Raw genomic sequence first — 25,085 nt, forward strand, 5'->3', positions numbered from 1 at the left:
TGGTATCAAACTTATTTCCATCTTTTTCCACGTTTTGTAGAGCTGAATCCTTATTCACGAGAAGTTGCACTCTGATATTTGCTTGTTTTAAAGGAGTTGATTGTGGTATTTATTGCCCACAAATCAGTCTACACAGTAAATACTGTAACAGCATCTTCTCATTTTCTCTTGACAGAGAAATTAGGGTTTGGATGATAATACTTTGACCCTGTTCTTACATCTAAAGGTGATGGTTTTTGACTGTATGGCTTTACAGACTTTCATGGGTTTTTTAGGAAGTTTTTAGGGTATGCAGCAGTCCAACTTACCTCCTCAGTGCAGTCTTTTCCTGGAGGTCAGATCAATTTTAAAATGGAAAGTTGTTCTTAAGGCTATTTGTTGAACAGTAATAGGAATGAGGGGGAATGTTCTGAATAGGTGCCTGGGAATCCGTCACCCTATGGAAAGAACAAGAGTTGATGAGTGAGTGCAGCTGCTGCTTCCCAGAATCCATCTGAGTTATGAATCTGTTGAAGCGCAGGTGATACCATGCTTTTAAGTCTACTGAGGCAGATAGAATCTCACCTGGGAATGTCCTGAAGTGCTAATGAAATCTGTGCTAGGCCACTTTAATTCCTCTTCATCTATCACTGCTTTTGGCAGAGGCTGTGTTTTAAACCCGAGATATTATGTTGCCTATGTAGGACTACATAAGCCATATTTCTTTCAAATATGCTGTAGTATATACTGCGGTTCTACTTTAGGGTTCTAGTCAGGATTGAATGTCCTTGTCCTAGGTACTGTACAGGCACGTTGCAGATACTTATGTCCTGTAGTGAACATAAATCTCGAGAGAAAAGAGCTATGTTGTAGCTCTTTGGATGAAGTTCAGTACCTTTGTTTTTCCTTTGTCTGTCTTGCTGCTGTTTGTTTCTTTCATTCTCCCAGTGTTCTGTAAGCCCTCTGTAAGTCAGAAGTATTACAAACTTTTTGTTTTGCTTATAGTATTACAGAGAAACTTTGAAAGAATAGCTTCTCAGTACTGCTGCTGCCTTGTAGGGGCATTTATGAGTTTATCGGCTCTGTTTCCAAAAATTATCTCTGGGAGATTTCTTTGCTATGAAAAGCTTACGTCTGTAGTTGCTTCTGGCACACTATGAAGACCTCATTATTTTAAAATCAAGACAATAGAAATTAGTGTTTCAAGTAATGTTTTACTATTGATTTTAGGAACATGTTTTGTGGGTTTTTTTAATTCCTGAAACATTTTTTAAAAATTGCCCTGCTGCTGTCAGGGAAAGATTCTTACTGTGGTTTGCTAGTGATGCACATGTCTCTTCCTGAAATGTATTTTTGTCTGCTTAGTTTGGAAGCTAGTTTTTTTTGAAGTGATGGATTTCAAAAAGTGTCCATGGGTGTCATTTTACATAGCTCCTCTAACGTTTTACCTTAGACCTCTTTGTGTTGCTTTTTAGTAATTTCTAATTCAGTAGGCCACTCAGGGCAATCCTACAAAAGTAGAAAACACCTTTGAGTAACGTGTTTCAAGGTTTTGTCATTTAAATGGTTATTTGTGAGGTGTATGTAACTAAGACTTGTGAAGTTGTTTGCTGAGATTGCTTTAAAAAAATGGAGGGGTACTTTTTTCACTTAATGATAATACATACTTCCTTGTCCTTGTTTCAGCCTTGCGACCTTTTCTTAGTGTCACTTTATAAAACATTAGCTGCATAATGAGCTGAAGTGTTGACTTTTTTCATTGCATAAGCTAGTATGGATGCTGGGGAATACTGTGCACAGAGCCAAAGCCAAATCTGGCCTAGCTGCTAAAGAGCAGGGGATGACTTGTGGAGCCTTGCTGGATATAATGTGTCTATCTCTAGATCCTGTTTTCAGGTCCGAGAGGTCTTTGACTAGATACTGTGTGAATCTCTTGCAGTTCATGTTACACTGTGTTCTAACTAAGAAAATGTTTCTGTAGTAAGTAAACTGGGGAGTTTAATGCAGACATAGACAAGTAGGTCTATAGAAACCAGTTTGTGTCTGATAGGGTTTATTAGTTCTTTCTCACTGCCTGTTGCATTTCACCTGGCTTGCTCCAAGTATATTTTTACCATTTTTTTTTTTTTCTTCTTAGCATCTGGCAATAGGAACAGAGTTCAGGAAAACTGTAGAGGACCAGCATGTAACTAATAGTGTCAATTAGTTAAAATTGCTTACTGTTGCAAAAGCATCTATTCTCAAGGCATGAGCCTAGCTGCAGAAGCACTACAGCTGTATTTTACAGTACTGTTTAAAATAAATCTTGGACTACCCGAGGCAACTCAGATAACTGTCTGCAAGCTGAAGTACAGCTTTCAACTTTCATAAATGTCAATGGATAATTTAATGGTGTTTGGAGTTCCCTTTGATAGTAGCCTTTACTACTTACATATTTTTTTATTTCTGGTAAACTCAGCTTAAAGTATTTAGTCCATGTACTGTGTTACATGGGCAAGTATAACAGCATTCTTGCTTGTGTGGTCTATGTAGCATGACTTGCCTCAAATCATCAAAACTCTTCACTAAAGACCTAGTTTAGGAGATTTAACTTTTTTGTGCTGCTGTAGCACTTGATGGCACTGCTCCTGGAATATGATCTTGGTGTATCTCAAAGTTGCTGGGCAGTCACAAAGATTATTCTCCCCCTCTGAAGGAGCACAGCTTTTTTATAGTATAGGGCATGGATATGGCATAGCTTGCCGTATGGCTTGTTGTAGCCATCTGTGTGCAAGAACAGCATTGGTTTTGTCACACTAATAACCTAGGTCATTACGTTTTTACATATTTGGGGAGTAACAGTTGAGTAGGAATCTGAAGGTGCATAATATACATTAGTTTTGCAGATGTTCATGATGATCAACTTCTAGGCATTATGGACACATTGGAGAAAGCACAAAACCAGGCTTACTGTGAAGTAAGGAATGGGTGTGGAGGTTGGTGTTGCAGAGCAGATAAACAGTGAAGTTGGTATTTGATACCTCATTGAGGGGTGATAGGGCTGTGCAGCAGCTGGTGGTAACAGATGAGAAAAAGGGAAGTGTGAATTAAAGTTAATAAAAGTAATAAGGTTGAAGTATCATTCAGACAAAAACTGCCTTAGTATTTGTACAGTGCTTGGCAATGAAGAGTCCCAAGATCTTTTGTGCACTGCTAAAGTACAGATATTTGAAATAATTATCTTAAATATTTAAAAATTCTTGTTAAAAGTGCTAACCGGCTGTCATATTGCTCTGTAAATAATTCTGTTGTTTTTTATTTCTTCAGTTTCCCTTAATATCATGTCTCCTTTTGCAATCTGAGGGCCTCTATGTATTTACATTCTGCTTTTATAGTATTTTTGTTTTGCTTTTTTTGGCTTTATGTGGAACATTGTGGACAGTGATGTGAGTGATTTGAGATCACGGTAGATGAGTAATGGGTGTAAGTGTGGGGAACAGTACCAAGGTGATGGTTAGAAAGCCTGGTAGGAAGGAGAGTGTTAACTGGAGTAAATGATATCTGCATCTCTATTGAAATCTCCAGTTAATTTAAAAATAAATAAATACATATATGTGTCAGTTAATGCAAAGTATTGCAGAAGTACTGTCAAAAATTCTGATGTAGTTGGGGAAGCTAAACATAGTTTTAGCTTTAAATTAAACCTTTGTAAGCTCTTAATGCAGCCCTCACTTTTAATTGATCTATCGAAGAACCAGAAGTAGTGTACGTGGGTTTTGTTCTGTAATTTCTTAATACAGATTCAAGGGAGTGAGTTAGGCATGGCATTGCCTTGTGCATACAACTCTATTTTTAGTTTCATCCAAATCTCTAGAATAGGAGCTAAATTAAAGCAAACTACAGTGGTGGTCTAGGAATGGGAATGAACAAGGGTGTGCTACATCCTATGGACCTGTTACTGTGATTTGGAGATATAAGCCTTAGTCTCTAAATTTGTTACAATACTATACTGTACCCTGCCTTCCCAAAAATGACCACCATGGTGGCCATTCTCTTAGCTAGGTAAGTGTACTAAATGAGACTTTTCCTAGTCTCTCTCAAATCTTTATTTCAGTCTTCTCATGCTGCTTTTTGCTCAGTTCAGTTGTGCTGGTCTACATAGCTAGGTCCTCTGGCTTTGTGTGAAGTGGTAATGCATCTGCCTTATAGCCCCACAGTTAATATTTCAGGTACCATTCAACGTTTCCCTCTTTCAGACAACTAAAGACACTTACATGATGTTGTCACAGTGTGTGTAAACTACAAGTCTGATAGCTTTGTGCTCTGTAATATCTCTTGGTTGAGGCTGTGAGCTTTGCTGTAGCCTTAGGTTGTATGTACTCTTTGGCATTTCATACTGGGCATAAGCATACTCCTGGTTCCACTTTACTGGGGGCTAGAAGCAAACTACCTTCCATTATTTCGTGTTATAAACAGCTTATGTGTATATGATTTACTGAGTGATCACCCATTTCTACATCAATTTCAGTCTTAGGCTTGTTGATTCTTGTAATGTATCTCTTCATTTCCAGTCAGGGCACTGGTTTTTGAATGTTTGTGATTCTTACTCTGAACTGTAGTTTGAAGACTTTGTGGTGATTTGGCCATGAGAAGAACCAGTCTCTGAACACTCAATATGTTCACATCCTTTGTCCCAGTTTGTGACTGCTTATGTCAGCTTCACGGTAAACCTGACTACCTCGTTCTCCAAAAGTTGACCTCAGGAGTGAGTGAGTTTTCAGCCTGGATTGTTCCCCAGTACAGCTGGTTTTGTATCGCTTCATGGGTAGCTATGGCAGCAAAAGAACTTAGGGCAGAAATGAGTATCTGGCCTCAGGAGGGTGGGAATGCTACTTTTGGTCATGGTACCAGTTTATGCCCACTTAATTTTGATTTAAATAAAGCTTTTTGTTTTCTTTTTAAATCTGTCACCAGGAGAGACTTCTTGTCTGTTTCCTTCCTGGGGAAAATGCCTTTATCCTTGGTGTCTTGAATTTCTGTCCATTCTTTATCTTATTCATTGATTTGTAAATACAATTACTAGCAATGGGCAAATGGTAGTAATGCCATTTACTTCTAGATAGCCTTTAGTGTGTTCAGAACAGCTAAGGAAGATGTATGCTTAAAATGCAAAATCCTCTAAGTGGATGTGCACTGCTATTTTTTTTAAAAGAAGAATGAAAGCAAGAATTGGAAGTGGTAAGCTATCTACAAGAAAATATGAAAACTAAGTTTAGAAAGGCTTTAGTCTGCTAGGAGATAATACTTAGTTTACACTTCTGAGCACGGTTGTTTAGTCTGTGGTGCGGTTGTACTGATGCAGATCTTCATGGGCATGCTTTATATTCCATGTGTAAGTTCTGCTAAATGTATGGCACTAAAATGTTACTACGGCAGCTCACGTAAGTAATCAGTATGCTTCTTGGTAGAGCAGTGTTAATAAGGCTCTAGACACCTGTTAGGTTATGGCTGGTTTTAACACTGGCTATACAATTGGTCATCTGTTGTTTTGGCAGTATCTTGTATTAGGTGTTGTGTAAGTGATGAAATGGGTGAAGAAATAAAAAAGGAAAAACTATCCAAAACAAAAATATCATGAGAATTAAGTTTGCATTTTTATGACACCCATGCCTATGGTTAAGCCTGAGCTCTTTTACTGCATTTGAATGATGCTTGTGGAATAAAAATGCTGTGTTGTCTTCTAAAGTATGTATGTGTAACTCTTTAAAAAGAAACCTACTTTTTTTATTGCAAATTCTGTTGCAGTAAGTTGGCTTTTCCTTTAGCATCCAGTATACCCATTTTCTTCTTCGCAACAAAAATGCGAACCAATAAACAAAATGTAGAACATTGTCAGTGGCTGTTTTGTCTTTGCACACTGCTATTCTAATACAAAAACTTTATGCAGTCTCTTAAGACCTATTTTTACAGTTTTGATATGTCCTCAGCAGTTGTTACAATAACAGGCATCTGTTACCACAACATGCAAACTTCACTCAGTTTCTGTTTACATACAAGTATGTCTTGGGGCTTTATTAGCAGAATACTTGTGTGCAGAGTAGAATCTGGTTAAGTGAAGTAGCTTTCTTGCATTGGTGTCTTCATTGGAATAGCAGCAGCTGCAAGAAGAGATTGGATCGTGAATCAGCAAGTGTATTTTTCCTTGAACTGTAGCAGTGCTTCATTTTTTTTACCGGAGTGTGGGAGACCAGGCATTTGACAGAAACTAACAGCAACTAAATGAGAATTACTTGAGGTTTGTGTTTAACTGGTCAGAAGTATGTGGAACTGGAACAAGAGAGTTTTATTTCTCTGTTGATGTTTTCTAGAAATCAAGATTTCTGATGTTAAAAGAAAATCAAGAGAATGTATTTAATTTCTTGGTCCTTGCCTCTTGCAGAATTTTTTCAGTTGCTTCCTTCTTATGAGGTTCATTGACATACAGCTTATAGATGATAATCTTACTGTAGCCTGGACTTAAGTTATCTTATTGTCTATGCAACTGTTCTGACAGTATGATCCAAAAAAAGGCTTTAGTGCTTAGGCAGGAGTGTCACAAGATTAAATTGTGCAACCTCAGAAAGCGAGAGGGATGTCAGTAAATGGGAATCTTTATAGAAACGTTACAGGAATCACAAGGAAAATGTTACAGAAATAACAGTTTCAAGCACTATGCAAGATGAGTGCCTGACTTTGTTTTGTTTTTCCTCTCTATGTAGAACTGGATTAATCTGAAACCTGGGTTTATCGTGTTCAAAGTACTGTTTCCTTGGAAACATTCCATAAAATTAAACTTGTTTTCAATTTGAAATGAAAGACTCAAACTGTCTATGGCATATTTTGAAACACTTAAATAGAGAAAAATTTAACAGCTCATTTCTTATTGTGATTGTGCAGACAATAAGGATCTTGGATTAGCATATTCCTACAAAATTTTAATGCAGAGTAATTATATCAAAGATGAAATTTAGATACCTTTTTATTGTGCTGTATTTCTGACCTTACAGTAGAGCATCAGTGAAGACAGTGCAGAAAACTGTAGGAGAACATTATTCAGACTTTTTATGTCCTTCCAGGTCAGTTGTGAAGGCCATTTTAGAAAATCAATTAGTCTTAAAATTCTTACAGTGTTGCAGTTTTTCCTACTTTTCTAAGCTACAAACTTGATAGTAAAACAAACCACCTGTTGTGTACGCCTTTTTTCAGTGTTAATTCTACTTTTCTTAATAGTCAATTTGAAACATTAGGATGTTTTCAGTTGCCTTATTTATGGGTGTAAATATCTGTTAGTGCTTGGACTTAGGCTCCTTACAGACATTATGGTAACTTAGGTTTTAACACCATGTGGTTGAAGTTATTTTCTTTAAGTGTATAGCATGTAGGTGATAAGATACCAGGTTATTTACTTGCATCATTACCAAAAGAGCTTGGATTTTGAAGCATGATGTAGCAGGTCCCCAGGTTAAACTGTCTTTAATAGAACATGTAGGCACAGTGAAAATCAGAAGGAATTTGGCACTCTGCAGATAGCAGGTTGCTAATGAAATCTCTGTCGTAGGGAGGCTATTATGTTGGTTGGGTTGAGGTTTTTTTGTTACTTAAAGGCTAATTTTTTTACTTGTCTTTACAATTACATAATGGAATATTTGTTGGTTTTTATTTTTAACTAGAGAAGTGGTTATTTAGTACTTAAATTTATCTTTAGCCACTAGTAAGCATTCAGAGGTACCTGTGATTTAGTATAGTTTTTGAGATTCTATATTCCTCTTTATGGAATGGGTGGCATAGGATGTAATTAACCTGAGTTCTGGTTATTTTCAGCTTCCATATTGAAAGATCTTCCACATACCTTCAATGCAGTGGCTAAGAGATCTAAAGGAACAGTTACACAATTCTGATTTTTATTTGAATCTTTTATAGGAACTTCAGGGTTTTTTTCTTTTTCCTTATGTTTTAGCAGTCTCCGGTTCTGTACCATGTCTTACTGCTATTTTTTCCTTCTATTTAGTTCTGGTTTTTTTATTTCTCACATTTAGTCTATTCAGGCAGCCAAGTAGAAACTTCGGGCTCCAGCAAAAAATGTGTATTTAGCTCTTTGACTGGAAAGATACTTGAGGAGAAAATAGTTATTCTGAGCTTGCTGCTGTTTATACATTTCACTGCAGAGAAGCCTAGGCTTCTCAGTCTGTTAATGGAAAAATATAGGTACCATTGTGCCTGTATTTTAGACATGGACTTGACTTTAGTTTTGTGTCAAAAAGTTGAATCTTCAGCAAATTTTAAACTCTGTACTTTTGTAGTATTCCTAAAAAGTCTGACATAGCTTGCAGTTGTGAACTGTAAACTAAAAGATAAGCCAAACATTAAAATGGTAACCTATGTCTTTAATGAACTGGGATAAGAATGAATTCAATTTGAAATTAAAATCAAGGGTATGTAAGATGCTGTTGCTTTCTTTGTCTGTAATACTAATTTGGCTGCACTTTAAATCAGTTTTCAACCATAGTTTCTTATTTCAGTCTCTCATGGGTTAATTTCATGTATTCCATGAGCGAGTTTACATGTTTGTAATCTTTGGAGCTCCTGTAAGACTTGAGCACTTTAGTGAGGTGATGAGTAGTAACCGGTGGGACCAAAATACCCACAGAGAGGGGATTTTTAGTGAAAAGGGTCCCAGGCCACTTCCTTCTGTCTGGTAAGTGATCCTCCCCCCACAGCAGCTGGGGATGTTTATGGGTGGGGGGCTGAGGTGGAGGCACTGTTCCTAGCTACCCATGGAAGTGGTGAGGGGGGTGGCTTCAGAACCACACCGTTATTCACCCTCTCCGGTCTCTTAAACCGTGCTGTGTCACAGCCGTTTTTGGAAGGGGCTACGTGTAGGCGTGAGCGTGCTGCTTGCTGGCGTTGACAGCTGTGTTTCCCTAGGCCCCTGTTACAGCATGGCATAGTCTGAGTGGGCCTGGTCCTCCCGTCTGTGGCTATCTCCTAGACCAAACCCATTTGTGTGGCAGGACAGCAGGAAATGCATCACGAACGGACTGAGGGCAGCCTGGACCTGTGTTGCACCCGGGTGCTAGCATGGGTGATTGCTGTGCCTCCCTGCTTTTTTATTGTGGGCTAAGAGGGGAAAACTGAAATACATAGCTCTGCCACTGTTCTCCTGATTCTGAGACACGTGATATGTGAACCTTAAGGAAGCAGGCAGGAGGGCAGTTTATGTCATTCTTCCCATTGAAGCAAGGCTTTTTGCAGACAATGACTCTGAACCTGAATATGGGCAAAGCTTCTTTAAAAAACAAACAAAAAAGTCTTTTGAAGCCTATGAAGCTTATAGGTGCCAGGAAAAGAAAAAAGTTACATGTAGTGGTCTGGCGTAAATACAACTCCTGTCTATGAATTTTAGAGCATCTAAAGCCTGTCTCTCATGGTACTGTTTCCCCCCTCATTTTATAGTGTACTGTATAGAGCTGAAGATGAGATGAGTTATCCATCAACTATAACAAATAATAAATTAGCTTAATTGTTGAGCCTTTAATTTTACTCACTTCCTAACCATAAATTGTAGACATTTTTTCCTTTTGAAAGATACCTATAGTGAATACCTATTTTTGTCTAATTTTACTTGAGTTTCTAGTAGTACTAAGTCTCCTTGATGAAATGGTGTTAACATTCCAAGTAGTTGTAAGTGAATCCCAGGGAAAAAATATATACTGCTGAACATTTGTTGTTGGTGAGAGATGGTGTCGGTGCGTAGTGCCTTCTACTTGTTGCCAGTGGGTAAAGAATCCTTGTTCCCAGCTGTATTACATACAGTGGGTCTGTGTTCACTGTTGTTACTGAGTTAAAGGGGAGGCTTGGAAGATACAGTATCTAAGGGAGGAAGAATAAAGGTGGTACCCAGATGTTATCTAGATGATGATTTTCTATCTAGCATTTTACATTTTTGTGTAACCTTAATTGTGTTTCTGCAAGAATACTGAAATGCAACTTTGATTGGGATGAAAGGATTTTTTAATATGACTCACATAGAAAGGCTTTTTCAGTCAGAGTTCTTTAAGTTATCTAAAATTATTTTTAAAAATAAATTTCCTTTCTTTAATATATTTTCCTTAACAGGAGACTTTATAAAAGCAGTTTTTCAGTTTTTACATGAGAATCCTTCATGCATCAAACTCCAGACCATGCTAATAATAATTCTGCCTTTATTATTTAAGACAAAATCAAGGGGTTTCCACTTGTTGCTTTCATTTGCAATTGTTTCGTTGAGTGCTACTGCAGTAATGCCTCGGTAGTCAGCAATACAGCAAAGACTAATCCTTTTGTTTGTTGCCCCTCGTTTCGGCTATTCATTATGTCTAAATGTATCTTGCCTATATGGTTCTGAGGTTCCATTTCATGCTGGTATGTTGGAGGGAGAGGAAGATGGTGTCATACATTAGAAATTATCAGAGGAGGGCTTTGTAAATATCAAACATAGAGGCAGCTAAGGTAACTGTTGGAAGTGATAAATAGAAAAAGCACAAAACTCAGTAAGTACACAAGCATATAATTTCGGAGATTTGCTGCTCAGTTTCCTTCCATGTGAAATTTATTTAAAATAGCAGATTAATCTGTATTTCCTAGTATAATAGTTGCTTAAAAATCACATTTTATGAGATGGGAATACTAAGGTAGTGTTTGTTGACTTAAACTATTTTCAAATTGGCACGGGTGAATGTGTTGTTTTTTTCATAATTTTATTATGCCATGACAAGTTTGTTAACTAATTTGAACTAGTGTCAAAATGAATGTTTTGATAAACCAGGAAATGTTAGGTTTAGGTGATTTTTGGATGCTTTTTTCAGTTGATGAAGGGGGTTTGGCTTATTTTGGGCAGGGGAAAAGCCAAGCTTTTCTTTATGCTCTTTTGCTTTTTCGATTTCTGTTGTCTTGGTCATGAAATGACCTTTGATTAAGAAACAGAAGCAAAATTGACTTCACAGACTTCAAGTAGTGTGATTTGGGTGGGGGTGGAGTGATTATTCATTTTAGTGCTCTGTTATTTGCTATTAAATTGTTAACAACTTACTGGACACTGACTTTATTAAAACTACCATTTGTAAGGCATACTTTTGGAGTTTATTGACCTAGTCATAACTTATTTAGACTTTTAGTATACTAAAAGTATTTTCCCTCTTCAGTTTGCCAACAGATTGTCAACAGCTAAGTAACGTTGCTGGTAAATTTCTCAAGATAGCATTCTGCTCTGTCATCCAGCCCCTTAATGTTTTAACGTGATCTTTTCATAAGTGCTGTGTGAGGATACATTTTGCTGCAGAAATAATGTATAGTTTTGCATGTGTTTTGTAAAATTACTTGTTCCAGATAGTCTGCAAAACATGATTAGGTGTGTTGAAGATGATGGAATTGGTATGTGTATAGCTTTACCACTACTTTCAAAATAAGGCATGGCCTTTGGTTTTCTTTATTCATGCTTTAAACTTTATGGCTAATATGAATATTCTCCATTGATAACCCAGGATGCCTAAGAGAGGAGCTGCCCTTACCTCCTGCAGGGACAGAATCTGTCTATATTAAACCATATATGCTAGGAATTGCTTTTCAGCTTCCTTGCTGTTATGCCACTATTAAATGCCACCCTCAGAAGCTTAATTGGTATATAATTAATTAGCACAGTGTTTCTTGGCAATATCCCACATATATATATATTTTTATAAGAGGCAGATAAATTTCTTTTGTTCTTTCATTTGCACAGTTACATGGGAATTGGGCTTTCGGCACAGGGTGTGAACATGAACAGACTACCAGGTATGTTTCACTATTTTTTATGTTTGATAAGTTAGTTACGTGTTTCTTAAAATATGCTTGACATTGATGGGAAGGTTCTGGTAAGCAACAGAGTGACACCTGTGTACAACCCAGGTTATCTGTTATCTGAGTTATGTAAAACTTGCAGCTAAAAAGTTTAGCTTTTACTGTACACGTGCTCCAGTACTACTTCCCTCAACTCTTAGTGTTATTTGTAACATTATGCAGGTACCTTTTAGCAAACAAATAAATGTTGATGTTTTCATCATGTGACCTGATAAATCTATAGATTACCTTGTGCTGTAAACTGAATTTCTAGCAATAAAGATGAACTACTATGATAAAGACTAGTATGATAAAGACTTTTCTGTCAAACATGACGTGAGCTCTCCTGCTGTCAGTTTCCATACCTTTCCAAACTTACTAGTAAGTTAAAAACTTACTACTACATGGTAGTAACTATGTAGCATAGTTTTAAGTTTTGACTGTTTCATTGACCTGCATGGTCAGGGATGCTGTCTTGTTACCAATTATCTGTAGTATTTCTGTATAATAAATGCTTGCACATTTGTACATGTTGGTTTTCTAAATAGATATTTAAATATGTAAGCAAACAAACAAAACAACAAAAAAACCTCCCAACTGATGTATTTTTAATTGTTGATATTAGTCAAATATAAAATCACGTTGAATTTGTCCTAGAGTATTTGTGTTCTCTTTGCATTGTTATTTGCTTGCCCAAATATTCTGGTGGAGATCCTTGGGATGGTTAAGATCCCAGTTAAGACTGTGAGCCCAGTGAAGGCTGATGCATTATTAGTGGGTGGCATTAAGTTTATTATGACTATGATTTAGGATGCATTGCAAATAATTATCAAAGATACTACTAATCAATGTAACTGCAGTAAATTGGGGTGTTTACTGAGAGATGCTTAGTGTGGTGCCAGCTGAAGCTACTGATCATACAGATTAAGGGCTTAAGTATGGAAAATACTTTCAAATTAACTTGTTAGGCAGCAGTTTGACAGAAGAAGAATAAACCCACAACCTTTTACTCTTTAAAAATAATTTGAGTTACCAGTATAAATTCCTAGTCAGAATGTGTGTGTATATATATGACAACTGGCTATTTTTGTTAAAGATTGTGCTTTATATTATTTTGTATAGGAATTTAATAGATCTGTTAAGAAGGTTTTGTTGTGCCTGAAGGTATACTCCCTTTTCTATGTGTTTTTGTGTAATACTGAATTGCAGTGTGGACAGATATTCTTAAATGAGCCCAGACTAAAATTGCTTGCTATGAATCTCATTGATTAGTGTAATGATACGAAGCTTCTTAACTGGTTCTGCAGCTTCTTCACCTGCAAAATTAGCACCATATTTGCATACATAATGACATGCCTACTGGCTGTGACTTTCACCTTTATTGATAATTTTTTCCTGTCTTTTTTGTTTTAAATTTTTAGGGGCAGCAAAGCTAGTGACACTGAAGTCTTGAGCTTCTGCTATTATGCAGAGACTGCTTGCTGCTGAATAGTCATTGAGAATAATCAGGAGTAGAAATGTGTTTCCCCAGAGATGCATGTTTGGGTTTTAGCCAGGAAGAATTTGATTATGACATATGGTAGCAATAGTTTTGCAAGATGAAAGGGAGAATACAGAATCATCACTTGCTTTGTTGGGACATATCAGATCTGCATATAGCTTTTCAGATTTCAGCATCGTAGCTGATTATTTTTTTGGTGTTGATAATTTTGTATGTTCACTTAAAGAGAAAAATGTGTTATCTGAAATTGCAGTACCTGTTATGTGCTACAAATGGAATTACCTGTTCAGCCATTTTGATAAAGAAGTTGTCGTTTTTTAAAATGAAACAGATTTGTTAGATATGTTAGAAAGCAGAAAGCTGAGGGCAGTAATTAACTGTGTTAACCTGGTTAGAATATTCTAACTTTGCCTAGTCTTTCCATTATTTCATAATAAAGGAAACAAATAAATTGCAAATGCTTTTGTCTCTAGGTTGGGATAAACATTCATATGGTTACCATGGAGATGATGGACATTCATTCTGTTCCTCTGGAACTGGACAACCCTACGGCCCAACGTTTACTACGGGTGATGTCATCGGTTGTTGTGTCAACCTCATTAATAATACCTGCTTCTACACAAAGAATGGACACAGCTTGGGTATGGAGAAACGTTGTCTTTCATGGTAACATTATGTCTGTAAGTCTGTTGTAAATATGAAACTCTCATCGTGTCAGGAGCAAAGTGAATAGTTCTTCTGATAGTCTCATAATCTATGTATGAATTCATTAAAGAGTTGGGAAGGATAACTTGTGTTCCGTTTGCACTAACACGCCTTGTGAGTTTGGAAGGATTTGTTGAGCATCTCATTCCACAGGACCTGCCTTTATGAACTCCACTACTAAATCCACAAATAATACCTGATGTTTAGAAGGTAATAGACAATAAGAGAATTGCAGAACTGCAGAACGGATATAGCTAAAATTCATTGCTGCTGTATAGGGGGATACCTAGCCTTCACTGAAACCTTACATTGGATGGGTGTTATTTTGAACGTGTTGGAGAACAGTGTATTTTGGATTCCCAGTCTGGAGTCATGCAGTGTTGGGCTAAAGCCATGCATTATATAAATTGTGCTAAAATTAAGTCCATTAAATTCTTGTGGTAAATTTTAGTATTATGCAATGCTGCAAGACAATTTTTGATTTTGAAGAAGTCAGGAGAGGGAGTAGAGTTAAAATTCTTTATACAGTATATATAATAATTCAGTTATTCAGTGAAATTTAATGAGCAAACATACAGAGTGTAACAAAAGAAGAGGAAAAACCTATTTCCTGCATTAAGGAGAGCAAAGGCCTGGGAAGAGATCTTGGAATTGTGCTTAGGGGAGTAGGAGTTTTAAGGGATGAAGCTCAGAAGGAAGAAATTAGGTTTTTGTCATGGGTGGAAATGTGATAAGAAGAGATACTATCTTGAAATGAAATAAGAGGTTGTTGAGATAGGGACTCTTGAAGTCACTGTTCTGTTTTCTCATATTGCCAAAAATGAGGAAGGTTTGGAAGGTACTAAGGGGAAGGACATGGTTTAAATTCTCCTTTTCTCTCAGAACAAGACTGCCTGTTTGCTCAGGCGCTGAGCAAACATCTAACTTTGGAGTTTTCCTGCCTCTACTCAGAGCAGGGCTTAGGTGCCTCCAGAGGTCGATTCCAAGTAATCATTTCTGTGATTCTGGTCTATCATCCCCTGATGTTACTTCTGAATTGTGTGAGTCTATATACCTGGACTTAATACCTTGACAGCTATGGCAGTGGGACGCTTGAACCACACACTGCATAGTTATTTATTTTGGCCCTGTTTCAGGTTAACATGTCAGAATGGAAGATAACAGGCTCAGGTTGTGTTTACCCAAATCTTTAACAGGGTTAAAGCTGAGAAGGGTAGTCTTACTCCCTTTTTGGGAACTAGTAACAGTGTGCCTGCAGGTAAGGTGGATCAGATTGATGAGCCACTAAACAGACACTGTTTTTCTGACTACCCTTATCACGTGCATGGAAGAGCTAAGAAGGGAGGAGCAGAACTTGCTCTTTCAGTGGAAGTCTTCAAGCAGACTGGATTAGTCTGACTGTTGAAACAACACTCCAAGTGATTAAAATCTGTTCAAAGAGAACAGAATGGCACAGGTGACAAGAGGCTAGTAAAATGTCATCTGTCATAGACAGAGTCTGACAAACACTTTATGGATTTCAGAAGGAAACCTGGCAGCTGTTCTGCTGTCGTGGGCTTTGCTAGCTTGAATTTCTGACAGAGGAAAAATGATTCTGTGTTTAGGGGAAGAAGAAATCAGAAATTTTGGCTGTGTTGCTAAGTAGTTGTTGCTGCTAGTTGTCGAGAATTCCTGTACGATCATGACTTGAAGGAGATTAATGTTTTTTCTCAGGCCCACAGATGCAGTCTAGAGTATTGGAAATCTCTGGCTTAGCCTGGGATTTGATGCTGCAAAAAGGGCTAAGCAATTATTTACGCAATTGTGAAATCCATCTTGCCTACTGCCGTGATTATTTTGGAAAAGGGTGAGCTGGATGTCAAAAATGTGCCAAACGGAGAAAGTAGTAATAGCTTAGAAAAAGTTAGGATGTAAACAGGTAATAAATAAAACAATAGCTTTAAGATATGATTGGAGGAGACAGATTCATTCTGTCTTTCTTTTGTATCAAAGATGGGTGTAAAGAATCCCAGATGCTCTTGAGATTTGAAATTTTGGTGAAAACTGAGAAGGAAAACAGGGGAATTTAGGACAAAAGATTAAAAGCTTTGTTTTAATCTTAAATTTGAAAAGACAGTGATGCAAAATAAATAAGAGTTTGAAGGCATAAGGGCATTTGAATCATTATGCAGTCATGAAAAAACCTGAATACTTGCAACAATAAAGGAAATTATGAAATACTGTTATCATTTGGGTGTCAGAAGGAGATTTCCTGATACTTATTTTTTTAACTGAACGCTCATCCCCACCCCCCACCCATATTGCGTAAAGTTCCTGAAGGGAAGAGGTCAGATTTTTCTCTAATCCTGAGACAGCAACATCACTGCCCTGGTCTTATGGGTAGATGAATGCTTGTAATTATATAACGAGATATTAATCTGTTCTGTTTGAAAACCAAAGCACCCTGGCATGGATTAGAGGGAAACATTTACCAGACTAGTTTGGGACATTATAGACATGTGCTGCTCGTGTAAGGATAATTCTACTTATGAAGAAAAGTAATAGCAAACAAGAAGGCACACCAATGAATCCTGGTGCTGCAGCATTGAGACATGCAAGTGAAAAAATATCTTCAGATACTCTTTTTTTTTTTTCCTCTTAATTTTAATCTGTAGCCAAGATTTTCGTAGTTTCTAATCTGCATATCTCTGAGGTTTCTAAATCTTACACCCCAAAACTGAGGGCCAGTTGAGTACTTTTGAATGACAGTTACTTTTGCCAAGTATTGCACTTTTATCACTCACGCACATCGTGGATGTCACGATACTTCACTGCTTATTTCTAAGATGGTTTGGGTGAGTTTTCTGAACATGCAATGATACACTTAAGAAAGTGAGGCCAGAATCCATACTTATGGAAATTAATCTTAATTTTCTTTTTGTTACAGGCATCGCTTTCACAGATTTACCGGTAAGATAAGTGCATTTTTGAACAGCTTTCCTTTATGTTATAAACAGCAGTTTCACATGTAACTTGGATTTACCTTACGCTTCTTGGAAATGCAATGATAATCTTCTTAACCTATTTAATATCAGATGTTTCTCCTCATTTCAGTAGTGATTTAGTTGAAGCAAAATGTTTTTGGTTTTTACACCGATCTTCACAGGGGTTTTCCTTTTCAGCTTTTTAACAGGCAGTTCTAATGGAAGTTTAGCAGAAAATAATACATACAAGTAGTTAGTACATACTTTATTTGACACATGCAGGCCTTACATGCAGGCTATAAGCTGTATTCAGCACAGTGCGTGTGTGTGCGTGTGTCAGGCTACTTCAGACGTGGTCACTATAACTCATTCTTGATGCCTCATTTTCAAAATCTTTCTCTATATTGTTCACTCCGTAAGATCAAACATATCAAATTTTTTGAAAGAAAGCTGCAGATACCTGAAGTCCAGTCAATTACATTGTACTTCCTTTAAAACTGTTATGAATATGTTCCCTGTGCTACTGGTACAGGCATGATGCTGCACTTACTTTGTTTCTTTCTCATCTGTTCGTTTCTGATTTATTTTGGTTAGGGTGCTGTGTGTGATGCACTTCCATCTGGCAGCTGCTCCGTTTGCAGTGGCCTTAGGATGCCGTATTAAGGAAATGAAGATTCCTAAGGAATAGGATACTAAGATAAATAGATCTTATTTATACTAAGGAATAATAAATATACTAAGGTACTAAGGAAAAATGAAGTCAGTAGCCTGGGGTGCCTCTCAGCCCCTGCCACTGGCTTTTTGGTCTCATTAAAAGATTTGAGATTTGTGCTTTCTTGGTTAGTCTAGACTAGCCTCTTGACTATGAGCAAGGTTTATTTAAAAAAAAAAAAAAAAAAAAAAGTGGGTGTGTGTAGAAATGGGAGCAAGATCAGCTTGGGCATGGTTTTAACAACCAGAGTATTTTTCTTTAATTTCAGTGGGTTTGCTGGGCTTTAGTGTTCCTACCAATCTGCATATTGGTAACTTCTGATAGCTTTGACTTAATTAGCATGTGGTTCTGTAGACCAACATGCCATACCACCATTGATTGCGGTGTAAATACAATGTAGGTATATTTATAAGTAAAGAAAAACCAGCAACTATACCCCAACTGACTGCACTGCCGTTGCTGAGATGCTAGTTGCATTTAAGAAAGTTACTTTAATCCCACCAGGCAGAGTTTGTTTTTTCTCATATTTGGCATATTTCAAGTTTGCATGGAGACCTAATCTCTAAGCAGAAAATAAAACTGAGACAGCAATAAAGGCTTTAAAAATCTTTTTCTAGATACAAGTCCAGGAATTCACGAGAACTTCAATGCACTGTTACAGTTCTTTTTAGGTGCTACACTTGGACTTTGAGGCTAATGAGTTCTCTATCCTGTCAGTTCTTACTGCTAAGATTCACCCATGTTTTAAGTATTTCACCCCAAAAGGAAAATGGCCCACTTTGTAAGTTTAATTTTTGTTCTCTTTTTAAAAGAAACTTTAATCCTGGTCTTTAAAATAATTCAAAAAATGGTATTTGATATTTTGTGAAATTGAAACCAAAAGTTGTAAACTTTAGCACAGTTTAGAAAGTTTTACTAAAATTATCAGCAAGGCTTTCTTAATTCAAAATAAAAAAAATATGGCCACTGGGAATAAAATTAATCAGTCATTGTATTGCTGGAATCGTAGAAGTTGTTTTAACAGCTGGACAGATGATCCAGAGATATTTGCTTCTTCACACTACTAGTAGCATTGGGGATATTATTACAGAGATGGAAAAACAAACAAAGCGGGGAATTTAGAATAAGAGGAAAAAATAATTAAAAAATTTCTTGCAGCCAAACTTGTACCCTACAGTAGGGCTTCAAACACCAGGAGAGGTTGTGGATGCTAATTTTGGACAACACCCATTTGTATTTGATATTGAAGACTATATGCGAGAATGGAGAACCAAAATTCAAGCACAGATTGACAGATTTCCGATAGGAGATCGGGAAGGAGAGTGGCAAACAATGATTCAGAAGTAAGACTTTGAATATTGTTCATTTTAAAAAAATGTTAACAATTGCATGGTTTCAAAGATGTTTAAAACATTGTACCTGTTGTCTTATGCAAAACGTTACAGATAGTATTAAAAACTGGTACAAATAATTTTGTTAACAGGTTTGATAAACATGTATGAAATTGATCATGAATAGATGTTTGGGGAAGAGTTGTATACACCATTAATAATTAAGAGTTTATAATGATAAGCGTAAGCCTTCCATTCTGATTTGACCTATGTAATGTAGTTTGGGGAGTTTAGAAAAATTGCTGTGGTTGTAGTGGGCAGTTTTAATACTTTGGGCTCTGGAAATTTCCCTCCACATTCTCAGCCTTCGGCATGCCACGTTAAGTTGTGGGTTGTTAGTGTCTCAGTTGGAAAAACAGTGGTTGTGGCTTTGCATTTTTTATTTCTTCAGGGAAAACAAAGAAAAAGCATGCAGAATTTTCACTTCAGTGTATGTAATGGGCAAAAAAAAGAAATTTAATTAGCAGGTAATATTTTAACTGAGCCTGCCTTTAGATGATTAATGATTTTTATTATAATAAATAAAATAAAGAAATATTTATTAATTATTTTATTAAAAAATCGTAAAATGACACATCTTTTAAACTTTTTTCTGTGCAGTGTTTTGAAGAAGATACTACCTCTTAATTACTTTTGTCTGACTTGTACAGAAATTTCTGAGTTTCAAGTAGACTTCTTTTAATTCAGTCACATTTTTTTCAGAAAAGGGTTTTTACACTCAAGAAGTTTTGGTTTTTTATCTGTATTTAATGAATGTTTCTGGGTTTTGTGTTTGTTTATTTTTAGAATGGTATCATCTTACTTAGTTCACCATGGATACTGTGCAACAGCAGAGGCATTCGCCAGATCCACAGACCAGACTGTGCTAGAAGAATTAGCTTCCATTAAAAATAGACAAAGTAAGGCTGGAAAGCACGTTACATCCTTTTTTCCTCCCTTAAACAAATATTACGTAAAACTTTATCTTACGCATCACTGTAGAATTTCCTTTCAGGACCACTCCATAGTACGGTTCTTTGCTGTCATGTAAAGTTACACACGTATGAACAGCGGGTTAACGCTTTGGAACTTGTTTGATGTAGCAGAATGTGGTACATTACCTGTTGTCTTTCTCTTGAATGGAAAATTGTGATCTGTCTCAAACAACTGTGTGTAATGTCTCTAAACGAGTGTTTGTGAGAGCTAATGGTCAGTCACAAACAGGAATATAAAACTTAGTCTTGGCAAACATTTAGACTTTTTATCTTAAGTGTGAAAAGGGGTAGAGATTAGGGAATGCTTTATAAGTTAAATCAAATTTGAGTTTTCCTGCTTAACAGATGTGAGGGGGAAGAGGACAAGGAGAACTAACAGCAGTTCAGTTCTGACTTGCTGTGGCAGTGCTGTTTGGCAGCCTGATTTAAAAACACCTTCCCCGTTCATTTAAATCCCTGCTCAGTGAACACAAGCATTTGTGTGACTGCATGCCGTACCAGATGGGGGAACTGCTCTGGCTGAAAAATAGCCCGTTCGTTGGGCAGTTTCTCATTTGGATCGATTTCTCTGTTGGTGCGGTAAGACCTGTGAGGCTGTTTGCGACTTGTGCCAGGTTACAGCAACAGAAGCATCAATTAAAGCAGGGACTGTTGTGGAAAGGTTTAGTCAACTGTAACCTGACTGGAAGTATGTCTTGTAGGTGAGAAAGACTAAATTTTGTTTTTTATTAGTCCAAATTGAACCTATGGGAGTGGGATGCAATTTGGATGTTCTTGGGTGACGATAGTTTGGTATGTGCTTATTTATAAAGGTGTGAAAATGACAAATCACAGAAGAGTGTCTGCAATCTTAAGCTAGCTCTAAATGTGCAATCTGAGTACAAAGTAGTTGTATGCTGGCAATAAATAAAAATACAGAGTACTCATTTAGATATATGTAGGTGGAGTGCAGTTCTTAAATTTTCCTATTGAACATTTTAAGGAAGCATGATCTTTCTTTACACTATTTTTTTCTAAGAGGAAAACACCTTGTTGATTGATGGTTGCAGTGTCTTTTAATCGTTAATTTACATGTATGAATCCGTAAGCTGTCCATTTAACTGATGTTGGTTTTGGTGAACAGAAATTCAGAAACTGGTTTTGGCAGGATGAATGGAGAACCCATTGAAACAACATAACAGCTGTATCCAAGTTTACTAGAAAAAAATCCTAATCTCTTATTTGTTTTTTGGTGAACAGGAATTCAGAAATTGGTTTTAGCAGGAAGAATGGGAGAAGCCATTGAAACAACACAACAGTTGTATCCAAGTTTACTAGAAAGAAATCCTAATCTCTTATTTGCATTAAAGTGAGTCTTCAAATTATACAGATGTGTGTTTATAGATGGCACAGTACCTTCTGAGACAAGACAGTTACTCATTTAAAGCTTTCACAGAAGTTTAAACAAAGTTAAGCAGCGTTTTTTAGAAAATGTGTATACTGCACTTTTTTTATGCTATATTATTTGCTACATGTTTAACTAGGTTTTGTCATCGAGGTCCTGTTTTGCAGCATAATTCACATCTTGCTGTAGACTTGTTCTCTAGAACTAAGTTTTGTAATTTTTTGAATAAATTTTAATCGGTTTGGGTGTCAAGTAAAACTTAAAATGTAAACTGCTATAGTATCATCACATTCAAGATGGTCAAGAGCCCTGTTGGCATAAGTTGGTCTGTTCCTCCAAATGGGTGACTGACTTTAAAGACCAGTTTAAATGAGCTGTTTCACTCCATGTCACTTTACTAGAAACCTGTGGCTAATACTGTGCAAATTCCATAATTCCAGAGAGATCTCTTGGCTTCCCAGGCACACAATAGTCACCTTCGTTCTGGCATTTTTACTTGCCAGCTGCGCTGATCTTCCAGAATTTTGTATCACGTTGTAGTGTTTGAATGCAGGAAAAAAAACTGTTATCTCCTGTAAGAACAAAGCACTTTAAGTTTCATGTTCAGTTAAGTAACTTGGAATGTGTTTGAAGTCTGTCACGTTCAAGTGCTGAACAGAATTCATGTGATAGTACTGCAGACTTACCACAGAATTCACAAAATGAGAACATTTTGATCAAAGACTTCACTCGATAACGTCAACTGTATGTTATCTTTTTCTCAATCTGTCTTTCTAAATTTTGCCTGCTCTATTGAGGCTATCTAAGCCTAAAAACATAAAGCAGTAGTTCTCAGCTTCCTTAAAGTCCATAGTAAAACCTCCTTATCTAAAATAAAATTGACAAAGAGCAACAGCCTCTAAAGGGAAGGTTTGTATCTGAGCTTGCTTTTCAGACCGTTTTCTAGTGCAAATGTTTAATGTTAAGTTACCGTTTAATGTCAAACTCTGTTCTCATTTACTTTGAGAGAAATGATAGACGTGACAACGTAACGACATATCCTTCTCAAGAAATAACCTTGCCCCTGCCAATAAAACCAAACAGTTAAACCAAGAAAATATAGCTTCTCTAAACTTTGAAGACTTATTGACAAAGTCTGTCCTCAGAGGACAATATTCCTGTTCTCCTCCCTCACAAATTTTGTAATTGCGTATTTTTGGCTGAATACTCCAAAGCTTATTGATGATTGGGTTACTGACATCCAGCATTTTGTTGAGTCAGACTCTTTGTATATTTAACACTAAAATTAAATCGTTGGTAAATTGAAATGTGAAAATTGTTTTATTAGCTTAACTTTTTTGCCTTTTGTTTAGGGTGCGCCAGTTTATAGAGATGGTGAATGGTACGGACAGTGAAGTGCGGTGTTTGGGAGGCCACAGTCCAAAATCTCAAGACAGTTACCCTGTTAGCCCACGATCATTCAGTAGTCCTAGCATGAGTCCCAGCCATGGAATGAATATTCACAATTTGGCAACAGGCAAAGGGAGCGGCACACACTTTTCTGGTAAGTTGGTGTGGAAGATAGAGTACATAGATTTGGATCCACCACACCGTGCAGATGATTTTTTTTTTTTTTCAGTTAAGTATTGGGAGACCTTACAAATACTCACAGCCTGACAATTTGTTTCACTGGAGAGTTGATACTGAATACTTTGTATAGTTTTAATGATTAAAATATGTGATTCTCAGTCACTGGGAAAGGGAGAGTATATAAATAGAATCAAACCTTTTTTGCACGTGCTCTTGGTTTTACTAAGGGTTTGCAAATTAGTTTGCCACTGATTTCTAAAGAAATACTTGTTTCTGGGAGGTGAAAGGTTCTGACAAAAAATTCTGTCCTTTCAATTATAATATATGGCTTGGGCAAAATGGTTTAAATCCAGTAAGTGGTGTATACGATCAATCTCCTGTGGTGTTTAATGGAGTAGTAGGAACAGCTGCTTTTGTGTAGGAAATGCCAGGAGCTAGGTGGTGGGGTTAGGTAAAAGACTTCCTGCTGGCAGCCAAATTTCAGTCTGCGCGGTTGAAACAGTTGTGAGAAGTGTCGAGGTGGTGGGAAACCTTCGGAGCTGCCCCATGCCTGTGGGGAGACTCCCGCACCCTCCAAAGCACCCCTGCAGGGAAGGTCTTGGGCATGTTAAAATGGTACGTGAACATGTCATCTTTGAACCCAAGATTCTGAAGGTAGTAGAGGCTGTCAGTTTTCACTTTTGTTTCATTCTTAAATCCAAACTGGCGCTGACTGGGGACTTTTTATTTCTCTTGGTGGGGTTGAGTAGGAAGTCAGTGTAGCCAGGCCACTGGCACCCCTGCTGCCCCTGGAAAGGCAGTGGCTTCACCTTTCTTCCCTCTGTGCCAAGGCAATGCTATCGTGTGTGAGTGGAGATCTGCTTGGGTTTTCTGTTCTGCAGGTGGGATGTCTTGCAGAAAGTACCTCAGACTTCCTAATCTTGAAAGCAAAGGCACCACTTAATCAGCAAGTTGATGAATGTATTATTAGAATTGCGGTTTGGGATTTCCTGAATGGCCACAACTGTTTTGTTTATAATAAACCCTTCCTGTGACCTCTTTCTTACTTAGAAGATACTAGGGAGCTCCAGCTTTTGGGCTTGACAGAACTGGCAATTACATGTTTGCTTCAAAGAGTAGTTTCTCGATTGGGTTTTAGAAGGGTCAGAAGAGATTTTAGCCAAGACATCATAATTTCACAACATGGTGTAATTTTATTTAGCAAAGCAAATATTAACAATTAAAATAATTATACGGGGGAGGGAGGGAGGTTGTATTTATGTGTAGCAACATGTATTTTCAGCACTGAATTTTACTGCGTATTTATCGAGAGAATTATGTGATTAGGAATGAGTAAGATGTGTGTCTGCTTCCATTCATAAAGATTACAATGGCCTAGAAAAGATTTTCAGGTCTTTCAGAAACAGTGTATCAGTTCTAAAAAAAAAATATTATACCTTGATGCAGTTTTCTGGGTTACTGATGGCTAGGTACACCTGAAAAGCCTTCACAGGTGTGTGTTGGTACTTGTTAATGATGCTGAACTTCTGCAATGTAGAAGCCTTAAAGGTTCAAATACCTGAAATACGGAGGCTGAGTATGTTGGTTTATCTGTTTGGCAAATCGAGCGTTTCCTGACCAGGAACAATTAAGTGATACTTACTTCACTTCTATAAATCGGTACTTACAAATAAGTTTGTAGATGATGACAATTATTAAAACTTTCTTTCAGGGTTTGAAAGTAGTTGCAGTAATGGAGTAATATCGAATAAAGCGCATCAATCATACTGTCACAGTAAACACACGACTACCAGCTTGAATGTACCAGAGCTGAACAACATAAATGTATCAAGATCACAGCAGGTTAACAGCTATTCCAGGTGAACAAACTTCAGATGCTTCTAACTGACGTGAAGGCTTGTGTTGTCCATGTGTTTGTATTGCAGAGAAGAGTGTTCAGTGGGATTTGATGTGATGTTTTTTTTTTTTTCCTTAAGGACAGTTAAAACATCCAGTGTAAGGGGCCAACAGCTTGTGATCACCCTAGTGTGATCTGG

The 25,085-nt window shown here is 37.1% G+C and overlaps 1 protein-coding gene across 3 annotated transcripts in view; it reads left to right on the forward strand.

Annotated features, from left to right (window-relative positions):
• RANBP9 (RAN binding protein 9) overlaps nt 1-25,085 on the forward strand; it is a 40,890-nt gene that overhangs the window by 9,615 nt on the left and 6,190 nt on the right. For all 3 annotated transcript variants that reach the window (XM_055705434.1, XM_055705432.1, XM_055705431.1), the window contains exons 3-10: nt 11,753-11,805; nt 13,825-13,992; nt 16,983-17,005; nt 18,890-19,074; nt 19,909-20,021; nt 21,336-21,444; nt 22,833-23,023; nt 24,761-24,908. In XM_055705434.1, the coding sequence (XP_055561409.1) occupies nt 11,753-11,805; nt 13,825-13,992; nt 16,983-17,005; nt 18,890-19,074; nt 19,909-20,021; nt 21,336-21,444; nt 22,833-23,023; nt 24,761-24,908 (990 nt within the window). The remainder of the gene's footprint in view (nt 1-11,752; nt 11,806-13,824; nt 13,993-16,982; nt 17,006-18,889; nt 19,075-19,908; nt 20,022-21,335; nt 21,445-22,832; nt 23,024-24,760; nt 24,909-25,085) is intronic.

Source organism: Falco cherrug, chromosome 3 (assembly GCF_023634085.1).
Source record: "Falco cherrug isolate bFalChe1 chromosome 3, bFalChe1.pri, whole genome shotgun sequence".
NCBI classification, from domain to species: domain Eukaryota; kingdom Metazoa; phylum Chordata; class Aves; order Falconiformes; family Falconidae; genus Falco; species Falco cherrug.